This window comes from Platalea leucorodia (genome assembly GCF_965183815.1).
Source record: "Platalea leucorodia genome assembly, chromosome: 3".
Taxonomy (NCBI): domain Eukaryota; kingdom Metazoa; phylum Chordata; class Aves; order Pelecaniformes; family Threskiornithidae; genus Platalea; species Platalea leucorodia.
Window position 1 is genome coordinate 107,117,228 of NC_138825.1, and position 15,035 is coordinate 107,132,262.

At 37.3% G+C, this 15,035-nt stretch overlaps 1 protein-coding gene across 1 annotated transcript in view; it reads left to right on the forward strand.

Moving 5' to 3' along the window:
• SNTG2 (syntrophin gamma 2) overlaps positions 1–10,342 on the forward strand; it is a gene marked incomplete at both ends in the record, with an annotated part of 283,979 nt that extends 273,637 nt beyond the window's left edge. The window contains one exon of the mRNA XM_082305911.1: positions 10,211–10,342. Within this exon, the coding sequence (XP_082162037.1) occupies positions 10,211–10,342 (132 nt within the window). The remainder of the gene's footprint in view (positions 1–10,210) is intronic.
• Positions 10,343–15,035: the final 4,693 nt, after the last annotated feature.

Sequence of the window (15,035 nt, forward strand, 5' to 3'; positions counted from 1 at the left end):
CTTGTAATTGGCAAAATTTTCATGAATATTTGTGAGGTACCTTGAAATTATCAGATGGAAGATGATACGTGATCAGTTCATACAGAATTCTAAGTATGTATATACCTAAATGTACATATGTGTTGTAAATGTTGGAAGAGCCCAGGAAAAGCTCATTAAAGGCCAGAGGAAAGGCTGATACTAAGTAGCTGAGGATTTACCAGGATTTCAGTGACTATACTTTTTATCAGTGACTATACTTTTTACCACTGCCTCTGCACAGTGTAGTATACCCACTAGGATTTCACATTAAATGGCACTGGCATATAGACATGCAGCCTCTCCACTTCAAATAAGCGGTGTATATATTCAGGTATATGCCCACCACTTAAATGGTTTTATTTCTTAGACTTCAGAATTACAGACTAGTCAGGAAATAACCAACACTAATACCCATAGTATCTGCCTCAGCTTATTGTACTGAAAGAGATTTCGTAGAGCCAGATGGTGCTGTGTGGTGAAATGCAGCCAATAACGAGAAACAGAAAATGTCATCAAATAATAGACGTTTCATTTTTCCTGAGTAAATGAGCCACTACATGTGAAATAAAGCTTGATACAGATGACTTATGTTCACTTGGCAGTAAACAGTAGAGTTAAGGTTGCAAAAGAATTTTCCGGATTAGTCTAATTTTATATGCTTATAAATTCTTGGCCAAAAAAAATCAAATTTTGGAATTCTATTTTTGCATCTTGGTGACTAGTTAGAGATGATCTTTCTTCTATAAATTTTAAGCCAAGTGCTTCTTCCTGTGCACTTCAGTTTTAGGTGAAGAACAATACATTTTTCCATTTAAAAAGTTTTCTTTTCAAAGGAGCTAATAAGGCTTAGATTCCTGTCGGTTGTTTCTCCTTCAGGTCCTTCATATTGCCTACAACTTCCCCTCATAGATTCCCACTTCAGTACTTCCCTGCCTTTAATACTTCCAGTAATAACTCCACTTTGACTCCTTGAAATCTCCCAAAAGTCATTGCAATGCATTCATATTACTGATAAATCCCGGCATATTTTTATCCAGCCTGACAATGAGGAAAAAGCTGTTGCAGCTGGTTTGTAGGTATGTGTGTATTACCTGGTCACGTAACCCATGTATAATGGGTGGCCAAGGGACCCCTGTCCCGGCTGCTGGTCAAGGCAGGAAAGGACGATACTCTCCCTGCCTTCCCTTCCCTGCAGGGTGCTAACAGGACCTCCCAATCTCTGCCAACAACTTGTTCCACACTTCTAGAAATTCAGCTCCTTTGAGGTGTCCACCTCTTCGACAAATAGGGCAAAAATTGCACATATGCACGTATGTGATTTCATTACTTTCTGTAGGAAAACAGACTTAATTTTTTAGAAGAGAAACTTAAAAATTCTGAAATTGCTACATAGCATGTAAATGGATCTGTATGAAGGAGTAGCTCTGCAACTATTTTGAAAGGGGAAGGAGAGTCTTTGGTTATGTATTCGTGGATTGTGGCATTAATGTGTAGTTTGTATGGTCAACTCTTCCTTGGATCATCAGTTTGGAATTCTTTGAGCTGGAAATGCCTTTTCATGTCCCTTTTGTGGGGGACTCTTAAACCTGTGTGCTCTTCAGTCAGATGGAGCATGTTGACTACACATGCGCCTTTTACACATAAGAAGTTCATATGCAAAAAGATGCTTGCTTTTGTCTTTTCTTAACAGTTACAACTAAGAAAAAGACATGAAAACAAGAAGAAAAAAAATATCTCTGAATAGTAGTAGGAGAGAGCTGAAGGCATGAAGGCAAGTAATAATTCATAGTTTACTGTGGAAATTGAGCAAATAGCTAATGAGAAGGATAGGCTATATGCTTTTTTATTTGCTCCAGTTATCAAAAAAAAAAAGAAATTACATCCCACCTTACAAGTAAGATCAAGGGGTTATAAACGCAAACCAGAATATGGAAGGAAGGTGGTTGAAATATTTTTAAATGTTAGTTTTTGCAGTATTTAGGAGCTAGTGAAAGTTATGTTTGAGAAGTCCAAGTAGATAGGTAAGATTACAGAGGGAGAAAACAGAGCAGCTTTTTTTTCGGTTTTTTGTTTTTTAAAAAAAGGGAATCAGGGGGAGACATACAGACTTACAGACCAGTCAACCTAACTTTGATAGTAGAAAAATAACAAGATTATTAAATAAACACCAAGGTTATTAAACAAATAATTTGTAATTATAGAGAGAATAAGAAAGTGATAGGAAACCATCAAGGTGGATTTTTGAGAAGAGACTATAGCAAAATTGCCTTATTTCCATTTTATAACAGGCTGACTGCTCTGGAGGAAAACAATATGTGTGATCTACCTTGACTTTATTAAGGCTTAAACGTAGTCCCACATGATGTTCTTGTAAATAATTTTGGTAAATAGTACCTAAGTTAAGTTATCCTAAAAAAAATTAAGAGTGATTGAAAAAGAAATTCTAAAAGTAGATTCCATCATTTTCTTGTAAAATGGAAGAATATAACATACCCAAATTTGCCTGATCCAGAGTCACACCTCTTTAATTTCTTACCTGGTGGAAGTCTGAAGCTGGCGCATGCTCAGGGAAAATTGTATCTTTATATAATATAAATTTTCCAAGTAAATTTTCCAATGAACAAATGTGAGCAGATTTAACAGGAATGGTAAAAAGCAACCCCCTGATGCTAAACTGATCTTCCTGCCAAATTTCAGAGTCTCAGGAATGAGTAAACCATTTTTGCTAAAATTTTCTGTTGAAAAGTAATCTGTTGTGGAAAACTGGTATGGTAAATATCAGTCAAAACATTTTGTATTTGGCAAAGTTGTATATAGCTTATGTACCTGAACACAGGATCCAGTAATGGGAAATTACAACTAATCTTAATAATAGTAGATATTCTTAGCCTATATGACATGCACCCTGAATTTTCAAAGTTGCTTTAAAAAAAAAAAAAATTAAGAGTGATACTTCCAGGATTGTACTGATGATTTATCTCCCTTAGATAAATCTGTAGCTACCTGAAAAATAAGACTTTTTTTTTCCAATCATATTTTAATTGAGCATTTCCCTTTTCTGCTCATCTTATTTTTTTGTTTCTTTTATACTATGTGGAAAAGAAAAGATGGAATTGTATTTTAACAATTCATTCACCGTAAGAACGGAAAGAGAGTTTATTTATCTTTTTTCACTACATTTGCTCTTTTACTAACTTGGTCTCATATATTTAATTGAAGACAGGAAGAAAAGAAATCATAGTGTCACTAGACTATTGTGAGCCATATTGAAGCTTCAACTAAATGTTGCTGGTCTCATGCATTTCTTGTCTGTCACACATATAACTTAAGAGTCCTGCATATTTATCTGAGTGCATTCAGTATTGTTTCTTCACTGACTTCAAGCCTCAACTCTTCTGTAATTTCACAGTGGAACAGTGGTACAATGTGATCTGATTTTGCAATTAGACTCTGCAGCAGTTTTGCAGCAAATCCTACTCTCTTTAAAACAGGAGAACTTCAGGAGAATGATCAAGGACACGTCAGCAACTGTATTTCTTTCTTTAGATTTAATGTATTCATCTGAGCAGATATTTATTCCATATTGGTATTGTTGAGAGATAGGGCAAATTAAGGAGAGTGCAAGCAAAGCTCTCTCTTTACAGCAACATTAATCTCTAGCATCAATAAAGTATATTCTAGGACTCAAGCCCTTCTGTATTTTTATTAACATGGGTCTTTTGTTGCTGAAGTCTGGCAGTTTACTACTGAACATCTTGAGAGCTTGAAAAACATTTGCAAGATGATAGTAGATAAGAGCTAAGATTTTGCCTGTGTGACAGTATTGGACAGTCTGATTGCTATTGGAAATGTATTTTAATATTTGCTGGAATGGGTGAATTTAGTTGGCTGCTCCTAGACAAGCATCTCCAGAACAACTTTTCAGATCGGTTTCTTGTGCATTAGCAAACTTTCCATCTGCCAATGCAACATTTAAAAGTGTTCCAGATTTAGCAGTAGACAGTGGCATTTGGAATCACTCAAGCTGAAAGTGAAAAGCCATCTGACTCTTCCAAATCCCTGTAGAATGCTGTTAAAAGACTTAAGTACAATTGATAGATAGAGTTGCAATTCATCTGGCACTGAATGTTGGCATCATAGATCTGGTTCTTATGCTTGCAGGGTAAGAGCACCATTTTAGCTTATCCTTCTGCTCTTTGTGCAAACGATATTCACAAAGAGGAGGCCAAATAAAAGTTTATAGCTGAAGAAGCTTTTATACCATAGCTGAAATAGTATCAGAAATAGTGTGGCCAGCAGGACTAAGGAAGTGATCATCCCCCTGTAGTCGGCACTGGTGAGGCCCCACCTCAAATACTGTGTTCAGTTTTGGGCCCCTCACTACAAGAAGGACATTGAGGTGCTGGAGCGTGTCCAAAGAAGGGCAACGAAGCTGGTCAAGGGTCTAGAGCGCAAGTCACACAAGGAGCGGCTGAGGGAGCTGGGGTTGTTTAGCCTGGAGAAAAGGAGGTTCACGATAGACCTTGTCACTCTCTACAACTACCTACGTGGGGTCAGTCTCTTCTCCCAATAACAAGCAATAGGACAAGAGGAAACAGCCTCAAGCTGCGCCAGGGGAGGTTTAGGTTGGATACTAGGAAAAAATTCTTCACCGAAAGGGTTGTCAAGCATTGGAACAGGCTGCTCAGGGAAGTGGTTGAGTCCCCATCTCTGGAGGTATTTAAAAGACGGGTAGATGTGGTGCTTAAGGACATGGTTTAGTGGTGGACTTGGCAGTGCTAGGTTGACAGTTGGACTTAATGATCTTAAAGGTCTTTTCCAACCTAAATGATTCTATGATTCTGTTATAATTTATCTTTGCCTGTTTATAACAAACAGTCTTAACAAGCTGTGCAATACTAATATAATTGTTCTTCTCAACCATGATATGGCAACCAAGCCCTGGTATAGTTGCTGAGACATAGAACCGAATTTAGAATTTCCTCTCTCGTTTTGACTTCCATGTGGACTGGAGCTAAAACCTAGATATCTTTATCTGTTCTTTTTTTACAAAAGATATGGTTATAATTTTAATCTGATTGAAATAATATGCTGAAGAATACAGCAGTAATAGTTGTGCTCTTGTCAACAACTAATAAACACTGAGGCTTACCAATATCCTTAAAGAAGTCATGAAATGCGCAGGGCACAATAACACTATCTGTCAGTGTCTCCATTATCTGCCTTTTATGTGATACAGGCTCATGTCTTGTTCAAATAGTGATTTAACAGCTCTCGGAAGTAATCAATAACATTAAGTATGTGTGTGGTAATGATGCAACAGGCCTGTCAAGCTCTTTATGATATGTAATAAATCCAGCTCTCATAGGTGGGTGGATGAAACAAGAACATATATTTTTCTTACTTGGCTGTGCACATATAGTGATCAAGGTCAGTGCAGTGTGCACATTTTTTATATTCTCAGTACCAGCAGGCAGTTTTGCAGTCTTGTCCTCCCACTGTTTTAATCCAACCTTTTATGTTCTTCTCTTGCTGTCTTCCTTCTAGTGCCTTTGTTGTACTTAATCCGTTTATTAGGATACATATAGTAAACTGAAATAGCTTTGGTTATTGAAATATTAGACATGCACAGATTCTTCTAAATACACTTAAAATAAACTGACAATCTTAATTAAAGAAAAAAAGCAGCAATCACAGATAAGGCAAGCAAGCGGAAGGGTGGTATTAGATAATACAGAGCAAATAAAAGGATCAGTTAGTCATCTGCCTGGCTGGGTATGGAGAGAAATGTTACTTAAAAAAAACAAGAAAAATAAATTAGCAAAGCAGTGCATTTGTTTGAAAGAAGTGACATTGGTATTATTTTCTAGGAAAAATTCACATTACATTCTAAACCTGAAGAGGCTAAATTCCACCTTAAAAACCATATTCCAGGTGGTCTCTTGCTGAGAGACACATTGTCTCCATGTCCTCTGACTATGTAACATCCACATTTCCCCAAGCCAGAAGGCCATCCCTATCCTTTACCAAATCCATAGTTCCGAACTAACCCTGAGTCCTCTTCCCCTTTCCCTGTTGTAATCTGCATGCATCCACCACCAGAACACCAGTTGTCTGAGCAACCTCTGTCCTGAGCCTGCACAAATCTGTACCCCAACTTCTGCTTTGGATATACGTGACTATTCCCCAACATCTGTGCCTGACTAGGCAGCTTCAGGATTGTCAAGGGAGCCAGTGCAGACATCAAACACAAAGCACCACAGCCTCACCCCCATTTGTGGTCTCCTGTGTCGAATACTACTGTGATCAGCTGCATTTCTGCGAGTTTCTGGTGCATGAGGCCTCAGGTGAACCCCACCTCTCTCATGCCACCATAGCTGACCACATCTAACTGTGCCCTGCAAGAGGACACCTCCAGAGCTCTGCTCCTCTTCTATGACCCCAAATGATTGCTCTCCCCCACAGATAACCTAACATAAAATACTGAAGACATGAGAGAGCACGAGGGAATCAAACCAGCTCGTAAACTGCATGGGGAGTGCTTACGTGCCACCTATTTGGCTATCCAGCTCTATAACAGCTTTCAAAACTAGCACCACTCTTGAAAATAATCCCCCTGACTGAGGGACCTGCAGTATTAACTGGAGAAAATACAGTATTGTCTTCACAATAAAACATAGGTTTGGCAATACTGCTTCTCTTTCAACTGTATGTAGATTATCTTTTATAGAAATAAAAGTTTATTATTAGTATTCAAAAGGTTATTCACAACAGATTAGAAAACTTCTTTCAGATACACAAGAGGGACTACTGCAGTTTGATCCATACTCTGAACTCTGATAGAAACAAAGAGTACTCTGCAGTAGGGGCACTGGGAAGAACTGACTCCCAGTGATGAGACATTCCTGTCTTCGCTCTTTTCTTATCCCCAAACTCTTCACATAACATCGTTAGAGCAATCTGAAATCCTGCCTACAATCAGTGTTAGGTTACCTCTGATTGATTGCTTATCTTGATAAACATGTGTAGATTAGAAGTGCATAAAGCCAGAGCAGAGAAATGCAAAGCTTTGTGAAGGGCGCTCTTCTCCCAGTTCGTTTGGCTGCATTCGGTCAGTGTGTTGAATGTCAGAACCTGAGGTGAAATTGTTGGATGACTTCAGTTGATTTTGGAGCAAATCTAACATTAATGTGAGTGGTTTTATATTTTAGAATCTATCGTTTTTAAAGATGGTAATTCAGGAGATGTAAACCTTTGACTTGAGCCAAGAACTGAAATACTGAGGCCTGTATTATTTCATATTGAGTTGTATTTCATTAATAACCATGAGTGTGTACTTCATTTTAGTTTTATAAAATAGACAATAAGAGTTAAATAATGACACTTTTTTTTTCTGAAAGTGTTTATATTAATTTCATATTAATATTTACAGTAGATATCAATAAAATATGTTTTAAGAAACTTATTCCCATACTTGCTCCATAACTATCAATCAAAATAGAAAAAGCAAGAATTTTGTGCCCCAAATAATCAGAATAAAGATTACATGGACTTAAATTCCTCAGTGGATTTTAACCAACATTCACGCTTCATTTTTTTTTCACAACAAGATGAAATTTTGACTATGAGGCCCAAATGATTACTTCAGCAACCAAATGCAAGTTATTAACAGTTACCTAAGTGCTTAGTTTGATACAAGTTCTCAAGACATTATTCTTCTTTTAGGATAATTATTTCTTAATTTGTTGAGTAGCAAGTACACAAAAGCAGAAGTTGGAGAGAGTTTTGCCTCTGCCCTCATTGTTACCTTATTTTCTCTTTATTTAACTAGGTATGAATGATAATGAATAGCACATTCTGCTTATCAGTTATATTGGTTTACGCCCCTATTTTTTTTAATTATGAGTGTTTTGTGTTTGCTGTTCTTTTATAATCTTGGAATTGTCAGTTTGTAATTTGTATTAGATATCAAATTATAATAATCTTTTTTAAATTGCTTATTACTTCAACTGTTGGCATCAAAAATGGCTATGCATTGTTTCTGAATTCAGCTATTTTTTCTTGGAAAGTTGTAGGAAAACCAGTCAGTAATTTCAGAGAAGAATTTTTGAAGGGAGGGGAGAGTTATTTCATTTATGCTAACACATTCTTCAAGCTGTTTAATTGAGAACTTATGTTTCCAGGTTCTGGAAGGAGTTAAAATTTGTTTGTCTGATGATGACCCACCCAAGACAAATTGTCATACGCATCTAAAAATCTCTGCTTACATATTCTTTGCAGGACCTAGGGCCTGAAAGCATTGTTCTCTTAGGCTTCTGTGAGCACTGAGCAAGCACTATAAGGAGGACAGCTTGCGGCCAAAACCTTCTCTGTTCCAAGGCTACTGCATCTGAGACAGTCTTTCCCTGTAGTTTTTGTGGGTGTTTCATAGAGGATAAAGACATTTGTAAGGCCTGTTACACCACGGGAAGAGCATATCTTGGGACGGTGTTGAATATCATTCTATTACTCTTATTGTCCAGTAACATTGCTTATTGTCACCTTAAGCTGGAGAGAGTAGATGGTAACACAAAATCACATTTTTCTGGGAATAATAAATTTGCTTAGTGGGAAATAACATCCCTGAGCCAATAAACTATATGTGCCTGAGGCAGTAAAGAAACTGTGCACAATTTTTTAAAAAAATTGGTAGAATCTCATCATTGTGAAGTAGAGCCCTCAAATATTGTCAGGGTGTAATGGTTTCTTTCTGCCACTCCTTGTTTCTCTTTTCCTTTGCTGATCCTTGCTTCTTACTCATTTTCTCTGCTGCAGTGTGGCTCCTCCATGGGCTGTGATCCCTTTGGGGGTGTTACTTGCTCTGCCATGGAGCACCTCTTACTGCACTGGCCTTGTTGCCTTTTTTGGGGAATTTACTGCCCTTTCTTTAATGTGTTTTCCCCCGAGGCGCCCCCACCGTGGCTGCGGGGCTCAGCCGTGCCCTGCCGTGGGGCGGTCGGAGCCGGCTGGAACCGGCTGTGTCTGGCACGGGGCAGCCCCGGCCTCTCCTCACGGAGGCCGCCCTGCAGCTCCCCTCACTACCAAAAACTTCCCAGTTATGCCCAATATAGGATCACAAAATCATGCCCCACAAATACTAGGGAACAATTTAAGACATTCATTAGTAGTGAAACCACTCCTGCCTAGCAAATACATGACCTTTGATAGCAAAATGGTGTGATGGTGAGCTTTTCTGGAACAGTAACCTTGAATTCCAAATATTCTGTCTGAGGCAGTGTTGTTGAGAAGTTACCATAAAATACTGTGATAGGAAAAGCAGAAGTCCAGCGCTTTACTTTTTGTTTAAAAAGGCAAGCATACGGAGTGTGCCTCAATAAACTACTATGTAGCCAACACACTGTTGAAAACAAATGTCTTCTGCCCAAACCAAAAACTGTCCCAAATGTTCCCACAATATATTTACCAGCTGCATTTCAATAACCAGCTACTTTACAAATAGTAGTATCATGTCAATTGAACATGTTTATTTGTTGTCGTTGTGTCAGAATATCACTCCATTTCTGTCTGGGGAGACTGGTAAAAAGAAATTTAACTTGTGCACAGAAGATGAAATATGTTATAAAAAGTCAAGGGAATTTGAGAACTGGTTAGGAGTAACTCTGCCTTTGTGAATTAGGGCATATGAATTTCAAACCCAGCCATATTTCTGTATGCAGGCTGTGGTGTGACTTTACCTTAGCTTCCACTCTGCCTCTGGCCTCCCAGCTTGCTTATCTGACTGTCCTTCAGAGGCTGCCAAAGGATGTGTCCTCCTCACCCTCCCCGGCTGTGACTTGATACCGCATCATCCCCAAGCATCCTTAACTTATCAAGTATTTTAAAATATGTTGCAGTATTTGAATGTTCTTGCAAATTGAACGCTTTCATTGTCCAAGCTGAGTGAAATGTAAACAATAAAGTAACACTGAGTGAAAACTGAATTGACAGGCAGCACTGCCAGTGAATGAGGTACAGATACACATCTTTTAACACTTTTAACTTTACAGTTCCCTATAAAGATTCAGATTTTCATTTAAATTCCATTGTTCTTTGCTGACTAGTCTGTTCTGTATTTAAATAAAATGTTTATAAACCTGAATATGAATTCACATTTTCTCTTCTTTTTTTTCTCTCTAACTTCCTCTTTCAGGAACTTGAATTTCAGGATCTGACAGCAGTTTTACACTGTATTCACTCCTTTATAGCAGCAAAAGTGGCATCTGTGGATCCAGTATTCATAGACAGTCAGAGCATTGCAAGAAAATATATGTACAGTAACTGATATCAGATTATATGTTGTGACTATGGAAAATAAATTATTTTCTTAAAGAAAGTAGTTATTTCATGCACAATATTACAATTTTGTGATTTTATAAGAAGTCTATAGTTGTGTTATCTGTAACGGTAAGAGTTTTCACAATTCCTTAAACATTTTGAATCTATGAGTTAACAAATATTAAGTCAAACTGAATCAGTTTGTCATCTTCAGCATTAATATAAAATTCTGAGCAAATATTCATTCAATAATATTTGTGATGTCATTTTGATTTCTGCTTTCATGGTCATACTGCCCCATATTACGTAGAAATGTGGAATAACATTTGAAAAGTGTGTGTCCAAAATTTGGCGTCCAGGTCTGTTTTGAAAAGTGCTGGCACATAGACAATTTCTACAGCCTTCACTGTAGAAAAGAACTAATTATTGAAGACAACTGCCATAGGAATTGGACTTTTATCTTGCTTTGATATGTTTGAAAAATAATAGTTCCGTGGTCCAGTTCTTTTGAGGCCTGAGAGTTTAGCCCTGGCAAAACACTAAGTACTCTGTTTCAGACTGAGGAAGAGACTTCAGCACACACTTGACTCTAAGCATATTAAGTAGTCCCAGTGTATGCACAATGTTATGTATGTATTTAAATATCGTGGTAGATCAACTGAAGAGCTTTAGAGTCTGCTAAGGAGCCTAACTGTAGGCACTCAGTTTTAGAAAACTTGCCATAGGGTTTTCTTATCTATTAATAAAGCTTCCATGAATCATTCATTTATTCATTCATAGATTGCCTTGACGCTATCCTTTGATGTGATGCTCTGTATGGTTGAGAACAGCTTCTTTAATAACTGTTTTGTTCGGAGGAGGGTGCTCCCAGTATAGTGTGAACATAACAAAACATAAAGAGTTTTCTGGGCCATCTACCTTTTTTTTTCCTACAGCTCTAACCCTGACTTATACACAAGCAAAGTGAGTTTTGCCCTTGCTAAGGAAATAATATGGTTCTACTTTTGACATATTCCTAACCTTCCTGCTGAAATCATCTTCTTATATGCACAGATAATACTTCTTGCTATTGAAAAACTATATAAAATGAATACATTTTAATCTTAGGGCATATTCCCTGTAAGTAACACCAAATATTGCAGGTTTCTGGGATAGAAGTCTCAGTTGTTCTCAAGTGCAGTTTTGAGGCAACGTCAGGAAATTTTTTTTTTCCAAGAAAATAAAACAATCAAAAAATCAAGCAAGAAGAATATCCTAAATGGATGCAATGGATATGGAGCTAATTCATCAGTCCTCCCTACATTTTAGGAGTCTAGTAAAGTGTCCTGCTAAAGTAAAAGCCTAAAGTTACTGTATCCTAAGGAAAAGAGGTAGGTGCTTTTAAAAGCTCTCAGGTGAGGAGTGTTTTTACATAACTTCAGTGCTTAAATTTAGTCAGAGACGTTCCCCCTCTCAGGTCTTAAGGTAGTTAGCTGTCTTGCAGACTGCAATGGGGCCTCAGGCACTTACTTGAAATGGATGCTTATCTGTCCACCAAACGCTTAGGCATAAATATAGTGCCTAAAGTAGGTGATTTGAGCCTACCTAAGGATTACCTGTTGCCAAGTGTTATCCATAGAGAAACTCGTTTGAACAGTAGGGACTCTGTTTGCAATTCCAGTGTTGTTTACAGTCTAATGTTGTTTGCTAGGAAGCATAGTAGGAGCACTAATTCCTGTTAAAACAATATTTAGCAAAGATGATGAGAAATATTTTTATTAATTGTAAATAAATGTTTGTAGCCATTATGGTATTTTTTAACAAATATCATCACAATTTTATATTATATTTTTTTCAAAAAAATCAATCAAAAAATTGTGTTTCTCAAACATGCTTTTATTCAAAATGTTTCATTTAATTTTCAGCTTTCCATTTAATTTTCAGCTCTTTATATTGAGATTTTAACATTCACAAATTATAGCATTAAAATTAGAATACCTTTCTTACAATCGATTCTCAGTTATTAGCATGAACTATTGTAAGTGACAGAGTGTCTGTAGGATGAAGAATGATGGAATTCCTTCAATTTTGTTTTCTGCTCTTTTCTCATATACAAAGTTCAACACTAACATGGAACAGTAGAAAACTGTACCAGCTAGTACTGAACTGGTACTACAGTCAGGCCTCTAGACTTAATGGTTTAAGTATCATGTGATTAAAAATACATCGTATCTCTCCAAGTACTGTAAATAAAAACTTAAAAGACATTAAGCTTAGTTTATTAAATAATCTTTCATTTCTACCAAAAAGTTTTGTAATTCAAAATAAGCATTATTAATTTCCTTTTTTTTTCAAGAGCAGCTGGATATGCACATTTTCATTAGCCACCTTCAGAATTTTTGTATGAAGTTGCTTATACTGATTTGAAGTAATTTTGTTATTTGTTTCATGGAATTTCTAAATTCTTTTAGTCTTTTGGTGAGCTATGTTCTCTACCATTTTTGCAAGACAGTAGTTTTCTTCTGATACGTCCAAATCAATCTCAAGGAATATTAAGAGAAAAAATTCTTATAAATTCACCCTCTGGATTTTAGGGTTGTATTTTAGAAATGATTCTCCAAACATACTTTTAGCAAGGAACCTGAAGATCCTTGTTAGCTCACTTGCTTTTTCCTCTGTTTCACATTCTGCAACAGTCTCAAGGCAGGGACTAAAGGCCAGCCTTCTGAGGAAGTTGCCAGAGCCTGGGAAAAGCTAACAGACTGCTAGTTACTCAGCTGTTATATAGGTTATGTAGGACTTGCATAGCACCTTGCATTTCTTCGTAATTCTCTTAACAGGGTAACATACACCTCATATGTGAAAATGTTGTGCTTCCAATTTGTTTGGTTGTTTATGTTCATTTATTACATTTTTTTATTGTCAGTAAAGCATTTTGTCATTGCCTTCAGACTGTGTGTCATCTAACATGCATATATTTTTTCCCCGTCAAAGGTCTTGAGTATTTGCACTGCTTTTCAGCTCTCTAAAGACCTCAAAACAGTAGGATTCACAAACGGTAAATAGATCTGCTGGTGGGTAGGTACCTTCCACAGTCACCCCTCAGGAATTGCACACTGAGGCAGAGGACAGTTGTTTTATGGTGACTGGGCAGCTGGAACGTCAAATATTTAGTTGCTAATCAAAACAGAAAACAAATTTTAGTATGCTTCGTTATGTACTTGCGATATATTAAGCTTTAGTCTTACTACTTCGTTATTCATTTGTGAATAGTTTTCCTTTATTTTTTCTAGTGAGACAAAGTGGTACCAGAATTGAATAAGGGGTAGGAGGAGAGAGGCATTTGCTACAGCAGAGCCACAAACAGCCGGCTGAGGAAAGAAGCACACAAACAGAGAGTTAGGAAATTTTGCACCATCACAAAATCAAGATAGCCACTCATGACTAGAAAAAGAGTAAAAACAAGATAATTCCTATATATCCAGATTATCTTTATGTATTTAATTTAAACTCAAAACTTGGCTAAAAGACTAAAAATAATCCCATTTGCAAACATGAGTTTGAGCAAATGAGTAGTACCATTGATATAAATCAGAGCAAGCGTCATCAGTGACCTATAAATTAAGGAGCGGTACAGCATGGGCTTGGGCACTGGACTTGAATCATACTGTTGATTTGTTAAAATAGTTTCTGGCATTCGTTGCTCTACAGTGATTAAAATCTGCAGAAAAAATCCTGTGCACAGTCGAGCTAGTCAGCTCAGGTCTGTTTCCCAGTGACTGGCTTGGTTGTGCTACCCTGTTTAAAACACCCGAGTGTTTAATAGCGGGGATGTGGCCAGACCCTGCCAGATGGCCTCAGGGATAGAAAACAGGCCCTGACAATTTTAGTTATAAATTTAGATGTTGCCAGAGAGTCTCATTGACTTCAGTGGGGGCAGGGCCTCACCCATTGTATCTGACCTATATTATTTAATTTTATTTTTGCTTATAATCATAAAGCATAGAATTATAATACTGAGGCTGTGCTGATTCAAAGCTCAAGTTCTGGAAAGCTGACTTAATTCTTTTCACACTAGGATTTTAGAAAAAGTATTTCAAAGTGATTTCCACCCTTGAGCCAGTAGGCCTGAAGCTTAAACAGGAATATTTTTTGGGGGTAGGGCTAAGCTCTGGCAAACTTTGCAACCATAAATCTAAAATCCTGTCTTACATCTGAACTACATTAATTCATAAGTAACTTCAGACAAGGCATGCCTTTTCCACAAAATCTTTAATGTGTATCTGATCTTTGTAGTGGCATAAGCAGTATTTAAAAATGCCTGAACTTCTTTTTAAGTAGATTTCCATAAATACTTCTACTAAAATACTGTCAGTATTTTATCAGACCTCCCCACCCACCTGAATATCTCCTATATCACAGTGTTCAAAATGGGGTGTGTGTAATGGCAATGCAATTTTTCTGCTTTTTGTTGACTGCTGTGGTTGATTTTTGGTTTAATATAGTTTGCCCACGTCCTCCAGTAAGCTTCTAAGGGCAGAGAGGGTAAATGTTAGAAAGGAAACCCTTTCCTCCATGCCCTCGTGAGTGGCAAAGAGAAGTCAGTGGTGAATTCTGTCCTTCTTTCCAGTGCATGGGAAATGGACCAAAGCACTGCAAAAATGGAAGCAGGGCAGGGATGGACAGACTGTGCAATCTTAAAAGCCTCCTTTACTCAGGCA